The sequence below is a fragment of the Scardinius erythrophthalmus genome (assembly GCF_964197995.2).
Source record: "Scardinius erythrophthalmus genome assembly, chromosome: 18".
Taxonomy (NCBI): Eukaryota; Metazoa; Chordata; class Actinopteri; order Cypriniformes; family Leuciscidae; genus Scardinius; species Scardinius erythrophthalmus.
The window spans coordinates 831056-846055 of NC_138238.1; the positions used below are offsets into that span (position 1 = coordinate 831056).

General features: G+C 44.2%; 1 protein-coding gene across 1 annotated transcript in view; it reads left to right on the forward strand.

Annotated features, from left to right (window-relative positions):
* ryr2a (ryanodine receptor 2a (cardiac)) overlaps nucleotides 1-288 on the forward strand; it is a gene marked incomplete at both ends in the record, with an annotated part of 145215 nt that extends 144927 nt beyond the window's left edge. The window contains 2 exons of the mRNA XM_081392676.1: nucleotides 1-45; nucleotides 193-288. The exon at nucleotides 1-45 is cut by the window's left edge and continues 7 nt beyond it. Of these exons, the coding sequence (XP_081248802.1) occupies nucleotides 1-45; nucleotides 193-288 (141 nt within the window). The remainder of the gene's footprint in view (nucleotides 46-192) is intronic.
* Nucleotides 289-15000: the final 14712 nt, after the last annotated feature.

Below are 15000 nucleotides of genomic sequence, written 5' to 3' on the forward strand. Positions count from 1 at the left end.
TTCATGTATCTCATCAACAAGGATGAAACCGAGCACACAGGCCAGGTATTTCCCATCATCCTCTCCTGCATGTTCTCATGTTCTGATGGTTCTGTCCAGACGTCAGTGACACACTCCATGTGTGATCGAGAGTTTGGGACAGAGCCGAGAACAGCTTCTGCTATTCAACACACACTCTCGTTTGTCTTTCAGGAGTCGTACGTTTGGAAAATGTACCAGGAGCGTTGCTGGGAATTCTTTCCTGCTGGCGACTGTTTCCGGAAACAATACGAGGACCAGCTCAATTAAAACGCACACACACACACACACACACACACACATGGATGGCTCTCTTCAGTGGCGGTTCTTTTGACTCGCAGTGAACATTTGAAGTTTACAGCTGAAGATCCACACTTTCCTGCCGTCCGACGCTTCTTCATTTCATTAACGAACTCAAAGACTAATTGAAGAGGAGGAGGAGGAGGAGGATTGATGGGAGGAAGAGAAGAGCGAGCGCTGCACGTTTCTTTAGACGGATCCGGTGCCTTATGCAAGATGAAGAAGAGACTCCCTCAGCAGACTCACTCTTTATATAGAACAATATCCTTCAGAACAATCTTTCATTGCATGTTTATTATGCAAGTTTAAGGAAACATTTGAAACGTAAAGATGCAAGCTGATCTATATCACAGTTTTATAGGTTTAAGAGCATTTAGGGTGTCTCTGTCCCTTCACATATTATATCACAGACTTTCCTCTGTCCTTCGCCAAGAATACGTCCAATTCGCATTCGCACTAGATTTAGTTTGACACAGAAGCAATACCCGTTCAGGGAGTCCACCCTACACACTACACCCTACACACTATACCCTACACACTATACACTACACCCTAGACCAGTGTTCTTCAACCCTGCTCCTGAAGGACCCCCAACACTGCACGCTTTCTTTGTCTCTCCCTAATCAAACACACCTGATTCAACTCATCAGCTCTCATCAACCCATGTGATAATGAGCTGATGAGTTGAATCAGGTGTGTTTGATTAGAGAGAGACAAAGAAAGCGTGCAGTGTTGGGGGTCCTTCAGGAGCAGGGTTAAAGAACACTGGTCTAGACCCTATACACATTAAACCCTACGCACTGTACACTAAACCCTACACACTACATACTATAAACTACACCTTAGACCCTATACACACTATACACTAAACCCTATACACTACACCCTATACACTACACACTACACCCTATTAACTAAACCCTACACCCTATACACTATGCCCTACACACTATATACTACACCCTAGACCCTACACACTACACTCTATGTCCTGCACACTACGACCTATACCCTACACACTACACTCTATGTCCTGCACACTACACCCTACACATTACACTCTTATGTCCTGCACACTACGCCTTACACACTACGCCCTTCACACTACACTCTATGCCCTGCACACCACGCCCTACACACTACGCCCTTCACACTACACTCTATGTCCTGCACACTACGCCCTACACACTACGCCCTTCACACTACACTCTATGCCCTGCACACCACGCCCTACACACTACGCCCTTCACACTACACTCTATGCCCTGCACACCACGCCCTACACACTACGCCCTTCACACTACACTCTATGTCCTGCACACTACGCCCTACACACTACGCCCTACACACTATACCCTACACCCTACGGCGACGGAGGAGTGAACATCAGCGCTCCCTGCAGGAGCTCACCTCATGCTTCACTCCTGCAGAACTGCGACTCGATCTCGTCACACACAGACTTCAGGATCGTCCTGCGTTCTGACGGACATTTCTCATCCTTCAGGAAACCACTGCACTTTCTTTCATAGCCATGACAAAGACCAGATGCTTTTCTTATTTGTTATATATGAAACAATGTGAATCATTGCAATAACAACAAATGGGCTAAAAAAAAAAAAAAGAACCAGCCGCGCGACTATGTGAGAGAAATTTTACTCGTGTAAAGAATTTTGATAACAAAAAAAACCTCATGTGGAAATAACCAGACTTTAGTGTACCGTGTAGAGTTGTGCGCAATATACCTGTGTGTGATCTGTAAAGGGAACATCAAAGACATGCATGATTTTGAAAAATAAAGCGATTATTTATTGATGCTCGTAGGTGAGGGTGTGCTTATCTATCTATCTATCTATCTATCTATCTATCTATCTATCTATCTATCTATCTATCTATCTATCTGTCTATACATCTATCTACCTGTCCTATCTATTTATCCATCTGTCTATCTGTCTATCTATCTATCTGTCTATCCATCTATATATATCTATATATCTGTCTATCCATCTGTCTATTTATCTGTCATCTATCTATCTGTCTATCTATTTATCCATATATCTATCTGTCTATCCATCTGTCTGTCTATCTATCTATCTGTCTATCTATCTGTCTATCTATCTATCTGTCTATCCATCTATCTATCTGTCTATCCATCTATATATATCTATATATCTGTCTATCCATCTGTCTGTCTATCTATCCATATATCTATCTGTCTATCTATCTCTGTCTATCTATATATCTGTCTATCCTTCTGTCTATCTATCCATTTATCTATGTCTATCTAAATATCTGTCTATCCATCTATCTATCCATCTGTCTATCTATCTGTCTGTCTATCCATCTATCTATCTGTCTATCCATCTATCTGTCTGTCTGTCTGTCTATCTATCTGTCTGTCTATCTATCCATCTATCTATCTATCATCTATCTGTCCTGTCCTATCTATCTATCTATCTGTCTATCCATCTATCTATCCATCTGTCTATCTATCTGTCTGTCTATCTATCATCTATCTGCCTGTCTATCTATCTGTCTATCTGTCTATCTATCCATCTATCTATCTATCTATCATCTATCTATCTATCTGTCCTGTCCTATCTATCTATCTATCTATCTGTCTGTCTATCTATCCATCTATCTATCTATCATCTATCTATCTATCTGTCCTGTCCTATCCATCTATCTATCTATCATCTATCTATCTATCTGTCCTATCTATCTGTCTATCTATCTGTCTATCTATCTATCCGTCTATCTATCTGTCTATCTATCCATCTATCTATCTATATATCTATCTATCTATCTGTCTATGTATCTATCATCTATCTATCTATCTATCTGTCTGTATCTATCATCTATCTATCTGTCTATCTATCCATCTATCTGTCTATCTATCTATCTATCTGTCTATGTATCTATCCATCTATCTATATATCTGTCTATCCATCTATCTATCTGTTTATCTATCTGTCTATCTATCTATCTATCTGTCTATCCATCTATATTTCTATCTATCTATCTATCTGTTTATCTGTCTGTCTGTCTGTCTATCTATCTGTATCTGTCTATCTATCTGTCTATCTATCTATCTGTCTATCCATCTATCTGTCTATCTATCCATCTGTCTATCCATCTATATCTATCTGTCTATCTATCCATCTATCTATCTGTCTATCTATCCATCTATCTATCTGTCTATCCATCCATCTATCTATCTGTCTATCCATCTATCTATCCATCTGTCTATCTATCTGTCTGTCTATCTATCATCTATCTGTCCTGTCCTATCTATCTATCTATCTGTCTATCTATCCATCTATCTATCTATCATCTATCTATCTGTCCTGTCCTATCTATCTATCTATCTATCTGTCTGTCTATCTATCCATCTATCTATCTATCATCTATCTATCTATCTGTCCTGTCCTATCCATCTATCTATCTGTCTATCTATCTATCCGTCTATCTATCTGTCTATCTATCCATCTATCTATCTATATATCTATCTATCTATCTGTCTATGTATCTATCATCTATCTATCTATCTATCTGTCTGTATCTATCATCTATCTATCTGTCTATCTATCCATCTATCTGTCTATCTATCTATCTATCTGTCTATGTATCTATCCATCTATCTATATATCTGTCTATCCATCTATCTATCTGTTTATCTATCTGTCTATCTATCTGTCTATCCATCTATATTTCTATCTATCTATCTGTTTATCTGTCTGTCTGTCTGTCTGTCTGTCTGTCTATCTATCTGTATCTGTCTATCTATCTGTCTATCTATCTATCTGTCTATCCATCTATCTGTCTATCTATCCATCTGTCTATCCATCTATATCTATCTGTCTATCTATCCATCTATCTATCTGTCTATCTATCCATCTATCTATCTGTCTATCCATCCATCTATCTGTCTATCTATCATCTATCTGTCTATCTATCCATCTATCTATCTATCATCTATCTATCTTATCTGTCTATCTATCCATCTATCTGTCTGTCTATCATATATCTATCCATCTATCTATCTGTCTGTCTATCTATCTGTCTATCTATGTGTCTGTCTATCTATCCATCTATATGTTTATCTGTCTATCCATCTATATGTTTATCTGTCTATCCATCTATATGTTTATCTTAGGGCTGTCAAAAGATTAATCGCGATTAATCGCATCCAAAAATAAAAGTTTGTGTTTAAATAATATATGTGTGTGTACTGTGTATAATTGAATTTGTATATATACATACACACACATGCTTGTATATATTTAAGAAAAATGTGTAATTTTTATATAAAAAAATTATATTTATATATAATATAAATTATATATAAATATATACAGTATATGTATGCAAATATTTCTTAAATATACACATGCATGTGTGTGTATTTATATATACAAAATAATTATACACAGTACACACACATATATTATGTAAACACAAACTTTTATTTTGGAGGCGATTAATCGCGATTAATCTTTTGACAGCCCTAGTTTATCTGTCTATCCATCTATCTATCTATTTGTCTATCCATCTATCTCTGTATATCCATCTATGTCTATTTATCTATATGTCTATCTTTTTGTTTGTTTGTTTGTTTGTTTGACTAACTAACTTCTGCTAGTTAACTTATTTGTGTTGGTTTACATGTATTAGAGATGCTGGATCTCCTTCATGGCAGAATTAAGTTTGCATTATACATTGCTCTCAGCCTTTATTACCCAAGTTTTCACTCTCAATTCAGTGTTTTGCATGGGCTGTTGGGTAATAAACTGCTGTGAAATCTACAAAGTACGTGGCGAAAGCACAACTGAAGACCACAAGACATCCACATCATCAGAGTATTTCAAAAGAGCCCCAAAAATCCTGTTTTCCATGATATGAGCCTTTTAAAATGTTGGCTTTCAAAGCATTCCTCATTGTCTCCAGTGACTGTGAATAAAAATGAAAAACTCCTTGTTTATATTCTGAACTTGGAGTGAGTCCAAACAAAGAGCGGATCTGATTCGAGCGACTTTTATAAAAGCCACTTCCAAACACAATCAGCATTCGCTGGATGCTCTGAGGGGAAAAAGCTCCGACAGGATTTGTTTGAATGTCCTGTGAAGACTGTGGCCATAAATAATGTGTTTATGTTCAGACGGATTGTAGTTTGAGTTGAGCTGAATATTGAGATGTTCTCACCTGGTGCTTCAAAGAAACATAATGAAGGAGTTTTATCTGAACGCAAAGTCCAGACGTGAAAAATGTTTTATATTCAAGATGTGGAAACTATTAATTATTCTGTCCTCCAGCTGCAGAAAATCATCATCTGTCACTCAAACTGTGAATTGAAGCACGATGCAGCAGATTGTGTGTCTGTATGATTATCGTGAGCATTATCTTACGTTTCAGAAAGTCTTCAGTTGTTCCTGGAATGATTCGTGTCTGCTCTGCACCATTAGAAGATCCAGAGGAGATGCAGGAGGAAACTTTCATAAACATCCCGAAACAGTTTGAATGTTTCAGGTGTGATTAGAGGTCAGGGATGATTTCATTCAGCTCTGTTTGTAAAGTGAGATGCTTCAGAAACCATTGTTTTTCCATGAACGGGTCAATTTTGCTTCCATAACATGTCTTGTTTCAGACTAGTGGAAAGAAAACATCCAAAACACATTTAGGTGTTTAGTGTGTTGCACTTTATCTATATGCTTTTGTAGATTTGCATTTTGTAATTGTGATTAATTAACTTGTGAAGTATGGTGATATCTATTAGTTAAAGTCCCCCTGTAGTCAATAATTGTATCCCTTAAAACTCATCTTTGATCACCAAAATTGCATATTTAAATGTTTTTTAATTGGAAAAAAATTCTTCATGCCTTAAAATATCTTGAATGTAATCCGACACCCTCGCCTCATTTAGTATGCGCGGTTCTATGAATATGCAAATGAGCCCCGCCTCCACTCACTCACTCCGCTCAGAGATCCACTGGCTGACGATCACACGTTGATCTGATTGGTTACAAGGTAGTTTGTGACGTCAGAAACACCAGCGATTTCAAAGTGTGTTTTTGAGACTGTCTTTGATTCACTGCAGTTTTAAGGAGAAAATACTCAGCAATGCTGTCGACTTATGAATTTACACATGGTTTGTCTTGAAGCGTATTAAAAAACATCATTGACACATAAACAACATTAAACGCTGGATTTTCACCACAGGGGGACTTTAACATTTTACCATATTCGCCAGATTAATCGTCATAACTGTGCCTGAGATTGACCTCTGACCTTTCCTGGCCTTCATTAGCCTCTGCACAAAATGATTATATTTTATATATTATATTTAACAGGTTAACCCGCCGTCTGGATGTGTTTCAGGATGATGAAGTGTTTCTCTGCGTCTGAAGAGACTCCGAACCTCACGATTGCTCTGATTGTCCACTTGATTAAACGGATGAAAGCGAGTGTCTTTCTCCAGGTTTAGATCCGTTTGAGCTTCAGTTCGACTCCGTCAGTGTTTGAGCTTCAGTTCGACTCCGTCAGTGTTTGAGCTTCAGTTCGACTCCGTCAGTGTTTGAGCTTCAGTTCGACTCCGTCAGTGTTTGAGCTTCAGTTCGACTCCGTCAGTGTTTGAGCTTCAGTTCGACTCCGTCAGTGTTTGAGCTTCAGTTCGACTCCGTCAGCGTTTGAGCTTCAGTTCGACTCCGTCAGCGTTTGAGCTTCAGTTCGACTCCGTCAGCGTTTGAGCTTCAGTTCGACTCCGTCAGTGTCAGTATTTGAGATTCAGTTCGACTCCGTCAGCGTTTGAGCTTCAGTTCGACTCCGTCAGCGTTTGAGCTTCAGTTCGACTCCGTCAGTGTCAGTATTTGAGATTCAGTTCGACTCCGTCAGCGTTTGAGCTTCAGTTCGACTCCCTTAATGTTTGAGATTCAGTTCGACTCCCTTAGTGTTTGAGCTTCAGTTCGACTCCGTCAGTGTTTGAGCTTCAGTTCGACTCCGTCAGTGTTTGAGCTTCAGTTCGACTCTGTCAGTGTTTGAGCTTCAGTTCGACTCCGTCAGTGTTTGAGCTTCAGTTCGACTCCGTCAGTGTCAGTGTTTGAGATTCAGTTCGACTCCCTTAGTGTTTGAGCTTCAGTTCGACTCCGTCAGTGTTTGAGCTTCAGTTCGACTCCGTCAGTGTCAGTGTTTGAGCTTCAGTTCGACTCCGTCAGCGTTTGAGTTTCAGTTCGACTCCGTCAGTGTTTGAGCTTCAGTTCGACTCCCTTAGTGTTTGAGCTTCAGTTCGACTCCGTCAGTGTTTGAGCTTCAGTTCGACTCCCTTAGTGTTTGAGCTTCAGTTCGACTCCGTCAGTGTTTGAGCTTCAGTTCGACTCCGTCAGTGTTTGAGCTTCAGTTCGACTCCGTCAGTGTCAGTGTTTGAGCTTCAGTTCGACTCCGTCAGTGTTTGAGCTTCAGTTCGACTCCCTTAGTGTTTGAGTTTCAGTTCGACTCCGTCAGTGTTTGAGCTTCAGTTCGACTCCCTTAGTGTTTGAGCTTCAGTTCGACTCCGTCAGCGTTTGAGTTTCAGTTCGACTCCGTCAGTGTTTGAGCTTCAGTTCGACTCCCTTAGTGTTTGAGCTTCAGTTCGACTCCATCAGCGTTTGAGCTTCAGTTCGACTCCGTCAGTGTTTGAGCTTCAGTTCGACTCCGTCAGTGTCAGCGTTTGAGTTTCAGTTCGACTCCGTCAGTGTTTGAGCTTCAGTTCGACTCCCTTAGTGTTTGAGTTTCAGTTCGACTCCGTCAGTGTTTGAGCTTCAGTTCGACTCCGTCAGCGTTTGAGCTTCAGTTCGACTCCGTCAGCGTTTGAGTTTCAGTTCGACTCCGTCAGTGTTTGAGCTTCAGTTCGACTCCCTTAGTGTTTGAGCTTCAGTTCGACTCCATCAGCGTTTGAGCTTCAGTTCGACTCCATCAGTGTTTGAGCTTCAGTTCGACTCCGTCAGCGTTTGAGTTTCAGTTCGACTCCGTCAGTGTTTGAGCTTCAGTTTGACTCCATCAGCGTTTGAGCTTCAGTTCGACTCCATCAGCGTTTGAGCTTCAGTTCGACTCCGTCAGTGTCAGTGTTTGAGCTTCAGTTCGACTCCGTCAGCGTTTGAGTTTCAGTTCGACTCCCTTAGTGTTTGAGCTTCAGTTCGACTCCATCAGCGTTTGAGCTTCAGTTCGACTCCGTCAGTGTCAGTGTTTGAGCTTCAGTTCGACTCCGTCAGCGTTTGAGTTTCAGTTCGACTCCGTCAGTGTTTGAGCTTCAGTTCGACTCCGTCAGTGTTTGAGCTTCAGTTCGACTCCGTCAGCGTTTGAGCTTCAGTTCGACTCCGTCAGTGTTTGAGCTTCAGTTCGACTCCGTCAGCGTTTGAGCTTCAGTTCGACTCTGTCAGTGTTTGAGCTTCAGTTCGACTCCGTCAGTGTTTGAGCTTCAGTTCGACTCCGTCAGTGTCAGTGTTTGAGATTCAGTTCGACTCCATCAGCGTTTGAGCTTCAGTTCAACTCCGTCAGTGTTTGAGCTTCAGTTCGACTCCGTCAGTGTCAGTGTTTTAGATTCAGTTCGACTCCGTCAGCGTTTGAGCTTCAGTTCGACTCCGTCAGTGTCAGTGTTTGAGATTAAGTTCGACTCCGTCAGTGTTTGAGCTTCAGTTCGACTCCGTCAGTGTTTGAGCTTCAGTTCGACTCCGTCAGTGTTTGAGCTTCAGTACGACTCCCTTAGTGTTTGAGCTTCAGTTCGACTCCGTCAGTGTCAGTGTTTGAGCTTCAGTTCGACTCTGTCAGTGTTTGAGCTTCAGTTCGACTCCCTTAGTGTTTGAGCTTCAGTTCGACTCCGTCAGTGTTTGAGCTTCAGTTCGACTCCGTCAGTGTTTGAGCTTCAGTACGACTCCCTTAGTGTTTGAGCTTCAGTTCGACTCCGTCAGCGTTTGAGCTTCAGTTCGACTCCGTCAGTGTTTGAGCTTCAGTTCGAATCCGTCAGTGTTTGAGCTTCAGTTCGACTCCGTCAGTGTCAGTGTTTGAGATTCAGTTCGACTCCATCAGCGTTTGAGCTTCAGTTCGACTCCGTCAGTGTCAGTGTTTGAGATTCAGTTCGACTCCATCAGCGTTTGAGCTTCAGTTCGACTCCGTCAGCGTTTGAGCTTCAGTTCGACTCCGTCAGCGTTTGAGCTTCAGTTCGACTCCGTCAGTGTTTGAGCTTCAGTTCGACTCCGTCAGTGTTTGAGCTTCAGTTCGACTCCGTCAGCGTTTGAGCTTCAGTTCGACTCCGTCAGTGTTTGAGCTTCAGTTCGACTCCGTCAGTGTCAGTGTTTGAGATTCAGTTCGACTCCGTCAGCGTTTGAGCTTCAGTTCGACTCCGTCAGTGTCAGTGTTTGAGATTCAGTTCGACTCCGTCAGCGTTTGAGCTTCAGTTCGACTCTGTCAGTGTTTGAGCTTCAGTTCGACTCCGTCAGTGTTTGAGCTTCAGTTCGACTCCGTCAGTGTCAGTGTTTGAGATTCAGTTCGACTCCATCAGCGTTTGAGCTTCAGTTCAACTCCGTCAGTGTTTGAGCTTCAGTTCGACTCCGTCAGTGTCAGTGTTTTAGATTCAGTTCGACTCCGTCAGCGTTTGAGCTTCAGTTCGACTCCGTCAGTGTCAGTGTTTGAGATTAAGTTCGACTCCGTCAGTGTTTGAGCTTCAGTTCGACTCCGTCAGTGTTTGAGCTTCAGTTCGACTCCGTCAGTGTTTGAGCTTCAGTACGACTCCCTTAGTGTTTGAGCTTCAGTTCGACTCCGTCAGTGTCAGTGTTTGAGCTTCAGTTCGACTCCGTCAGTGTTTGAGCTTCAGTTCGACTCCCTTAGTGTTTGAGCTTCAGTTCGACTCCGTCAGTGTTTGAGCTTCAGTTCGACTCCGTCAGTGTTTGAGCTTCAGTACGACTCCCTTAGTGTTTGAGCTTCAGTTCGACTCCGTCAGCGTTTGAGCTTCAGTTCGACTCCGTCAGTGTTTGAGCTTCAGTTCGAATCCGTCAGTGTTTGAGCTTCAGTTCGACTCCGTCAGTGTCAGTGTTTGAGATTCAGTTCGACTCCATCAGCGTTTGAGCTTCAGTTCGACTCCGTCAGTGTCAGTGTTTGAGATTCAGTTCGACTCCATCAGCGTTTGAGCTTCAGTTCGACTCCGTCAGCGTTTGAGCTTCAGTTCGACTCCGTCAGCGTTTGAGCTTCAGTTCGACTCCGTCAGTGTTTGAGCTTCAGTTCGACTCCGTCAGTGTTTGAGCTTCAGTTCGACTCCGTCAGCGTTTGAGCTTCAGTTCGACTCCGTCAGTGTTTGAGCTTCAGTTCGACTCCGTCAGTGTCAGTGTTTGAGATTCAGTTCGACTCCGTCAGCGTTTGAGCTTCAGTTCGACTCCGTCAGTGTCAGTGTTTGAGATTCAGTTCGACTCCGTCAGCGTTTGAGCTTCAGTTCGACTCCGTCAGCGTTTGAGCTTCAGTTCGACTCCGTCAGTGTCAGTGTTTGAGCTTCAGTTCGACTCCGTCAGTGTTTGAGCTTCAGTTCGACTCCGTCAGTGTTTGAGCTTCAGTTCGACTCCGTCAGTGTTTGAGCTTCAGTTCGACTCCGTCAGTGTTTGAGCTTCAGTTCGACTCCGTCAGTGTTTGAGCTTCAGTTCGACTCCGTCAGCGTTTGAGCTTCAGTTCGACTCCGTCAGTGTCAGTGTTTGAGCTTCAGTTCGACTCCGTCAGTGTTTGAGCTTCAGTTCGACTCCGTCAGTGTTTGAGCTTCAGTTCGACTCCGTCAGCGTTTGAGCTTCAGTTCGACTCCGTCAGTGTTTGAGCTTCAGTTCGACTCTGTCAGCGTTTGAGCTTCAGTTCGACTCCGTCAGTGTCAGTGTTTGAGCTTCAGTTCGACTCCGTCAGTGTTTGAGCTTCAGTTCGACTCCGTCAGTGTTTGAGCTTCAGTTCGACTCCGTCAGCGTTTGAGCTTCAGTTCGACTCCGTCAGTGTTTGAGCTTCAGTTCGACTCTGTCAGCGTTTGAGCTTCAGTTCGACTCCGTCAGTGTCAGTGTTTGAGATTCAGTTCGACTCCGTCAGCGCTTGAGCTTCAGTTCGACCCCGTTAGCGTTTGAGCTTCAGTTCGACTCCGTCAGTGTCAGTGTTTGAGATTCAGTTCGACTCCGTCAGCGTTTGAGCTTCAGTTCGACTCCGTCAGTGTCAGTGTTTGAGCTTCAGTTCGACTCCGTCAGCGTTTGAGCTTCAGTTCGACTCTGTCAGCGTTTGAGCTTCAGTTCGACTCCGTCAGCGTTTGAGATTCAGTTCGACTCCGTCAGCGTTTGAGCTTCAGTTCGACTCCGTCAGTGTTTGAGCTTCAGTTCGACTCCGTCAGTGTTTGAGCTTCAGTTCGACTCCGTCAGTGTTTGAGATTCAGTTCGACTCCGTCTGCGTTTGAGCTTCAGTTCGACTCTGTCAGTGTTTGAGCTTCAGTTCGACTCCGTCAGCGTTTGAGCTTCAGTTCGACTCCGTCAGTGTTTGAGCTTCAGTTCGACTCCGTCAGCGTTTGAGCTTCAGTTCGACTCCGTCAGTGTTTGAGCTTCAGTTCGACCCGTCAGCGTTTGAGCTTCAGTTCGACTCCGTCAGTGTTTGAGATTCAGTTCGACTCCGTCTGCGTTTGAGCTTCAGTTCGACTCTGTCAGTGTTTGAGCTTCAGTTCGACTCCGTCAGTGTTTGAGCTTCAGTTCGACTCCGTCAGTGTTTGAGCTTCAGTTCGACTCCATCAGTGTTTGAGCTTCAGTTCGACTCCGTCAGTGTTTGAGATTCAGTTCGACTCCGTCAGTGTTTGAGATTCAGTTCGACTCCGTCAGTGTTTGAGCTTCAGTTCGACTCCGTCAGTGTTTGAGATTCAGTTCGACTCCGTCAGTGTTTGAGATTCAGTTCGACTCCGTCTGCGTTTGAGCTTCAGTTCGACTCTCTCAGTGTTTGAGATTCAGTTCGACTCTGTCAGTGTTTGAGATTCAGTTCGACTCCGTCAGTGTTTGAGATTCAGTTCGACTCCGTCAGTGTTTGAGCTTCAGTTCGACTCCGTCAGTGTTTGAAATTCAGTTCGACTCCGTCAGTGTTTGAGATTCAGTTCGACTCCGTCTGCGTTTGAGCTTCAGTTCGACTCTGTCAGTGTTTGAGCTTCAGTTCGACTCCGTCAGTTTGAGCTTCAGTTCGACTCCGTCAGTGTTTGAGCTTCAGTACGACTCCCTTAGTGTTTGAGCTTCAGTTCGACTCCGTCAGCGTTTGAGCTTCAGTTCGACTCCGTCAGTGTTTGAGCTTCAGTTCGAATCCGTCAGTGTTTGAGCTTCAGTTCGACTCCGTCAGTGTCAGTGTTTGAGATTCAGTTCGACTCCATCAGCGTTTGAGCTTCAGTTCGACTCCGTCAGTGTCAGTGTTTGAGATTCAGTTCGACTCCATCAGCGTTTGAGCTTCAGTTCGACTCCGTCAGCGTTTGAGCTTCAGTTCGACTCCGTCAGCGTTTGAGCTTCAGTTCGACTCCGTCAGTGTTTGAGCTTCAGTTCGACTCCGTCAGTGTTTGAGCTTCAGTTCGACTCCGTCAGCGTTTGAGCTTCAGTTCGACTCCGTCAGTGTTTGAGCTTCAGTTCGACTCCGTCAGTGTCAGTGTTTGAGATTCAGTTCGACTCCGTCAGCGTTTGAGCTTCAGTTCGACTCCGTCAGTGTCAGTGTTTGAGATTCAGTTCGACTCCGTCAGCGTTTGAGCTTCAGTTCGACTCCGTCAGCGTTTGAGCTTCAGTTCGACTCCGTCAGTGTCAGTGTTTGAGCTTCAGTTCGACTCCGTCAGTGTTTGAGCTTCAGTTCGACTCCGTCAGTGTTTGAGCTTCAGTTCGACTCCGTCAGTGTTTGAGCTTCAGTTCGACTCCGTCAGTGTTTGAGCTTCAGTTCGACTCCGTCAGTGTTTGAGCTTCAGTTCGACTCCGTCAGTGTTTGAGCTTCAGTTCGACTCCGTCAGCGTTTGAGCTTCAGTTCGACTCCGTCAGTGTCAGTGTTTGAGCTTCAGTTCGACTCCGTCAGTGTTTGAGCTTCAGTTCGACTCCGTCAGTGTTTGAGCTTCAGTTCGACTCCGTCAGCGTTTGAGCTTCAGTTCGACTCCGTCAGTGTTTGAGCTTCAGTTCGACTCTGTCAGCGTTTGAGCTTCAGTTCGACTCCGTCAGTGTCAGTGTTTGAGATTCAGTTCGACTCCGTCAGCGCTTGAGCTTCAGTTCGACCCCGTTAGCGTTTGAGCTTCAGTTCGACTCCGTCAGTGTCAGTGTTTGAGATTCAGTTCGACTCCGTCAGCGTTTGAGCTTCAGTTCGACTCCGTCAGTGTCAGTGTTTGAGCTTCAGTTCGACTCCGTCAGCGTTTGAGCTTCAGTTCGACTCTGTCAGCGCTTGAGCTTCAGTTCGACTCCGTCAGCGTTTGAGATTCAGTTCGACTCCGTCAGCGTTTGAGCTTCAGTTCGACTCCGTCAGTGTTTGAGCTTCAGTTCGACTCCGTCAGTGTTTGAGCTTCAGTTCGACTCCGTCAGTGTTTGAGCTTCAGTTCGACTCCGTCAGTGTTTGAGATTCAGTTCGACTCCGTCTGCGTTTGAGCTTCAGTTCGACTCTGTCAGTGTTTGAGCTTCAGTTCGACTCCGTCAGCGTTTGAGCTTCAGTTCGACTCCGTCAGTGTTTGAGCTTCAGTTCGACTCCGTCAGCGTTTGAGCTTCAGTTCGACTCCGTCAGTGTTTGAGCTTCAGTTCGACCCCGTCAGCGTTTGAGCTTCAGTTCGACTCCGTCAGTGTTTGAGATTCAGTTCGACTCCGTCTGCGTTTGAGCTTCAGTTCGACTCTGTCAGTGTTTGAGCTTCAGTTCGACTCCGTCAGAGTTTGAGCTTCAGTTCGACTCCGTCAGTGTTTGAGCTTCAGTTCGACTCCATCAGTGTTTGAGCTTCAGTTCGACTCCGTCAGTGTTTGAGATTCAGTTCGACTCCGTCAGTGTTTGAGATTCAGTTCGACTCCGTCAGTGTTTGAGCTTCAGTTCGACTCCGTCAGTGTTTGAGATTCAGTTCGACTCCGTCAGTGTTTGAGATTCAGTTCGACTCCGTCTGCGTTTGAGCTTCAGTTCGACTCTCTCAGTGTTTGAGATTCAGTTCGACTCCGTCAGTGTTTGAGATTCAGTTCGACTCCGTCAGTGTTTGAGATTCAGTTCGACTCCGTCAGTGTTTGAGCTTCAGTTCGACTCCGTCAGTGTTTGAGATTCAGTTCGACTCCGTCAGTGTTTGAGATTCAGTTCGACTCCGTCTGCGTTTGAGCTTCAGTTCGACTCTGTCAGTGTTTGAGCTTCAGTTCGACTCCGTCAGTGTTTGAGCTTCAGTTCGACTCCGTCAGTGTTTGAGCTTCAGTTCGACTCCGTCAGTGTTTGAGATTCAGTTCGACTCCGTCAGCGTTTGAGCTTCAGTTCGACTCCGTCAGCGTTTGAGCTTCAGTTCGACTCCGTCAGTGTTTGAGCTTCAGTTCGACTCCGTCAGCGTTTGAGCTTCAGTTCGACTCCGTCAGTGTTTGAGCTTCAGTTCGACTCCGTCAGCGTTTGAGATTCAGTTCGACTCCGTCAGTGTTTGAGCTTCAGTTCGACTCCGTCAGCGTTTGAGCTTCAGTTCGACTCCGTCAGTGTTTGAGATTCAGTTCG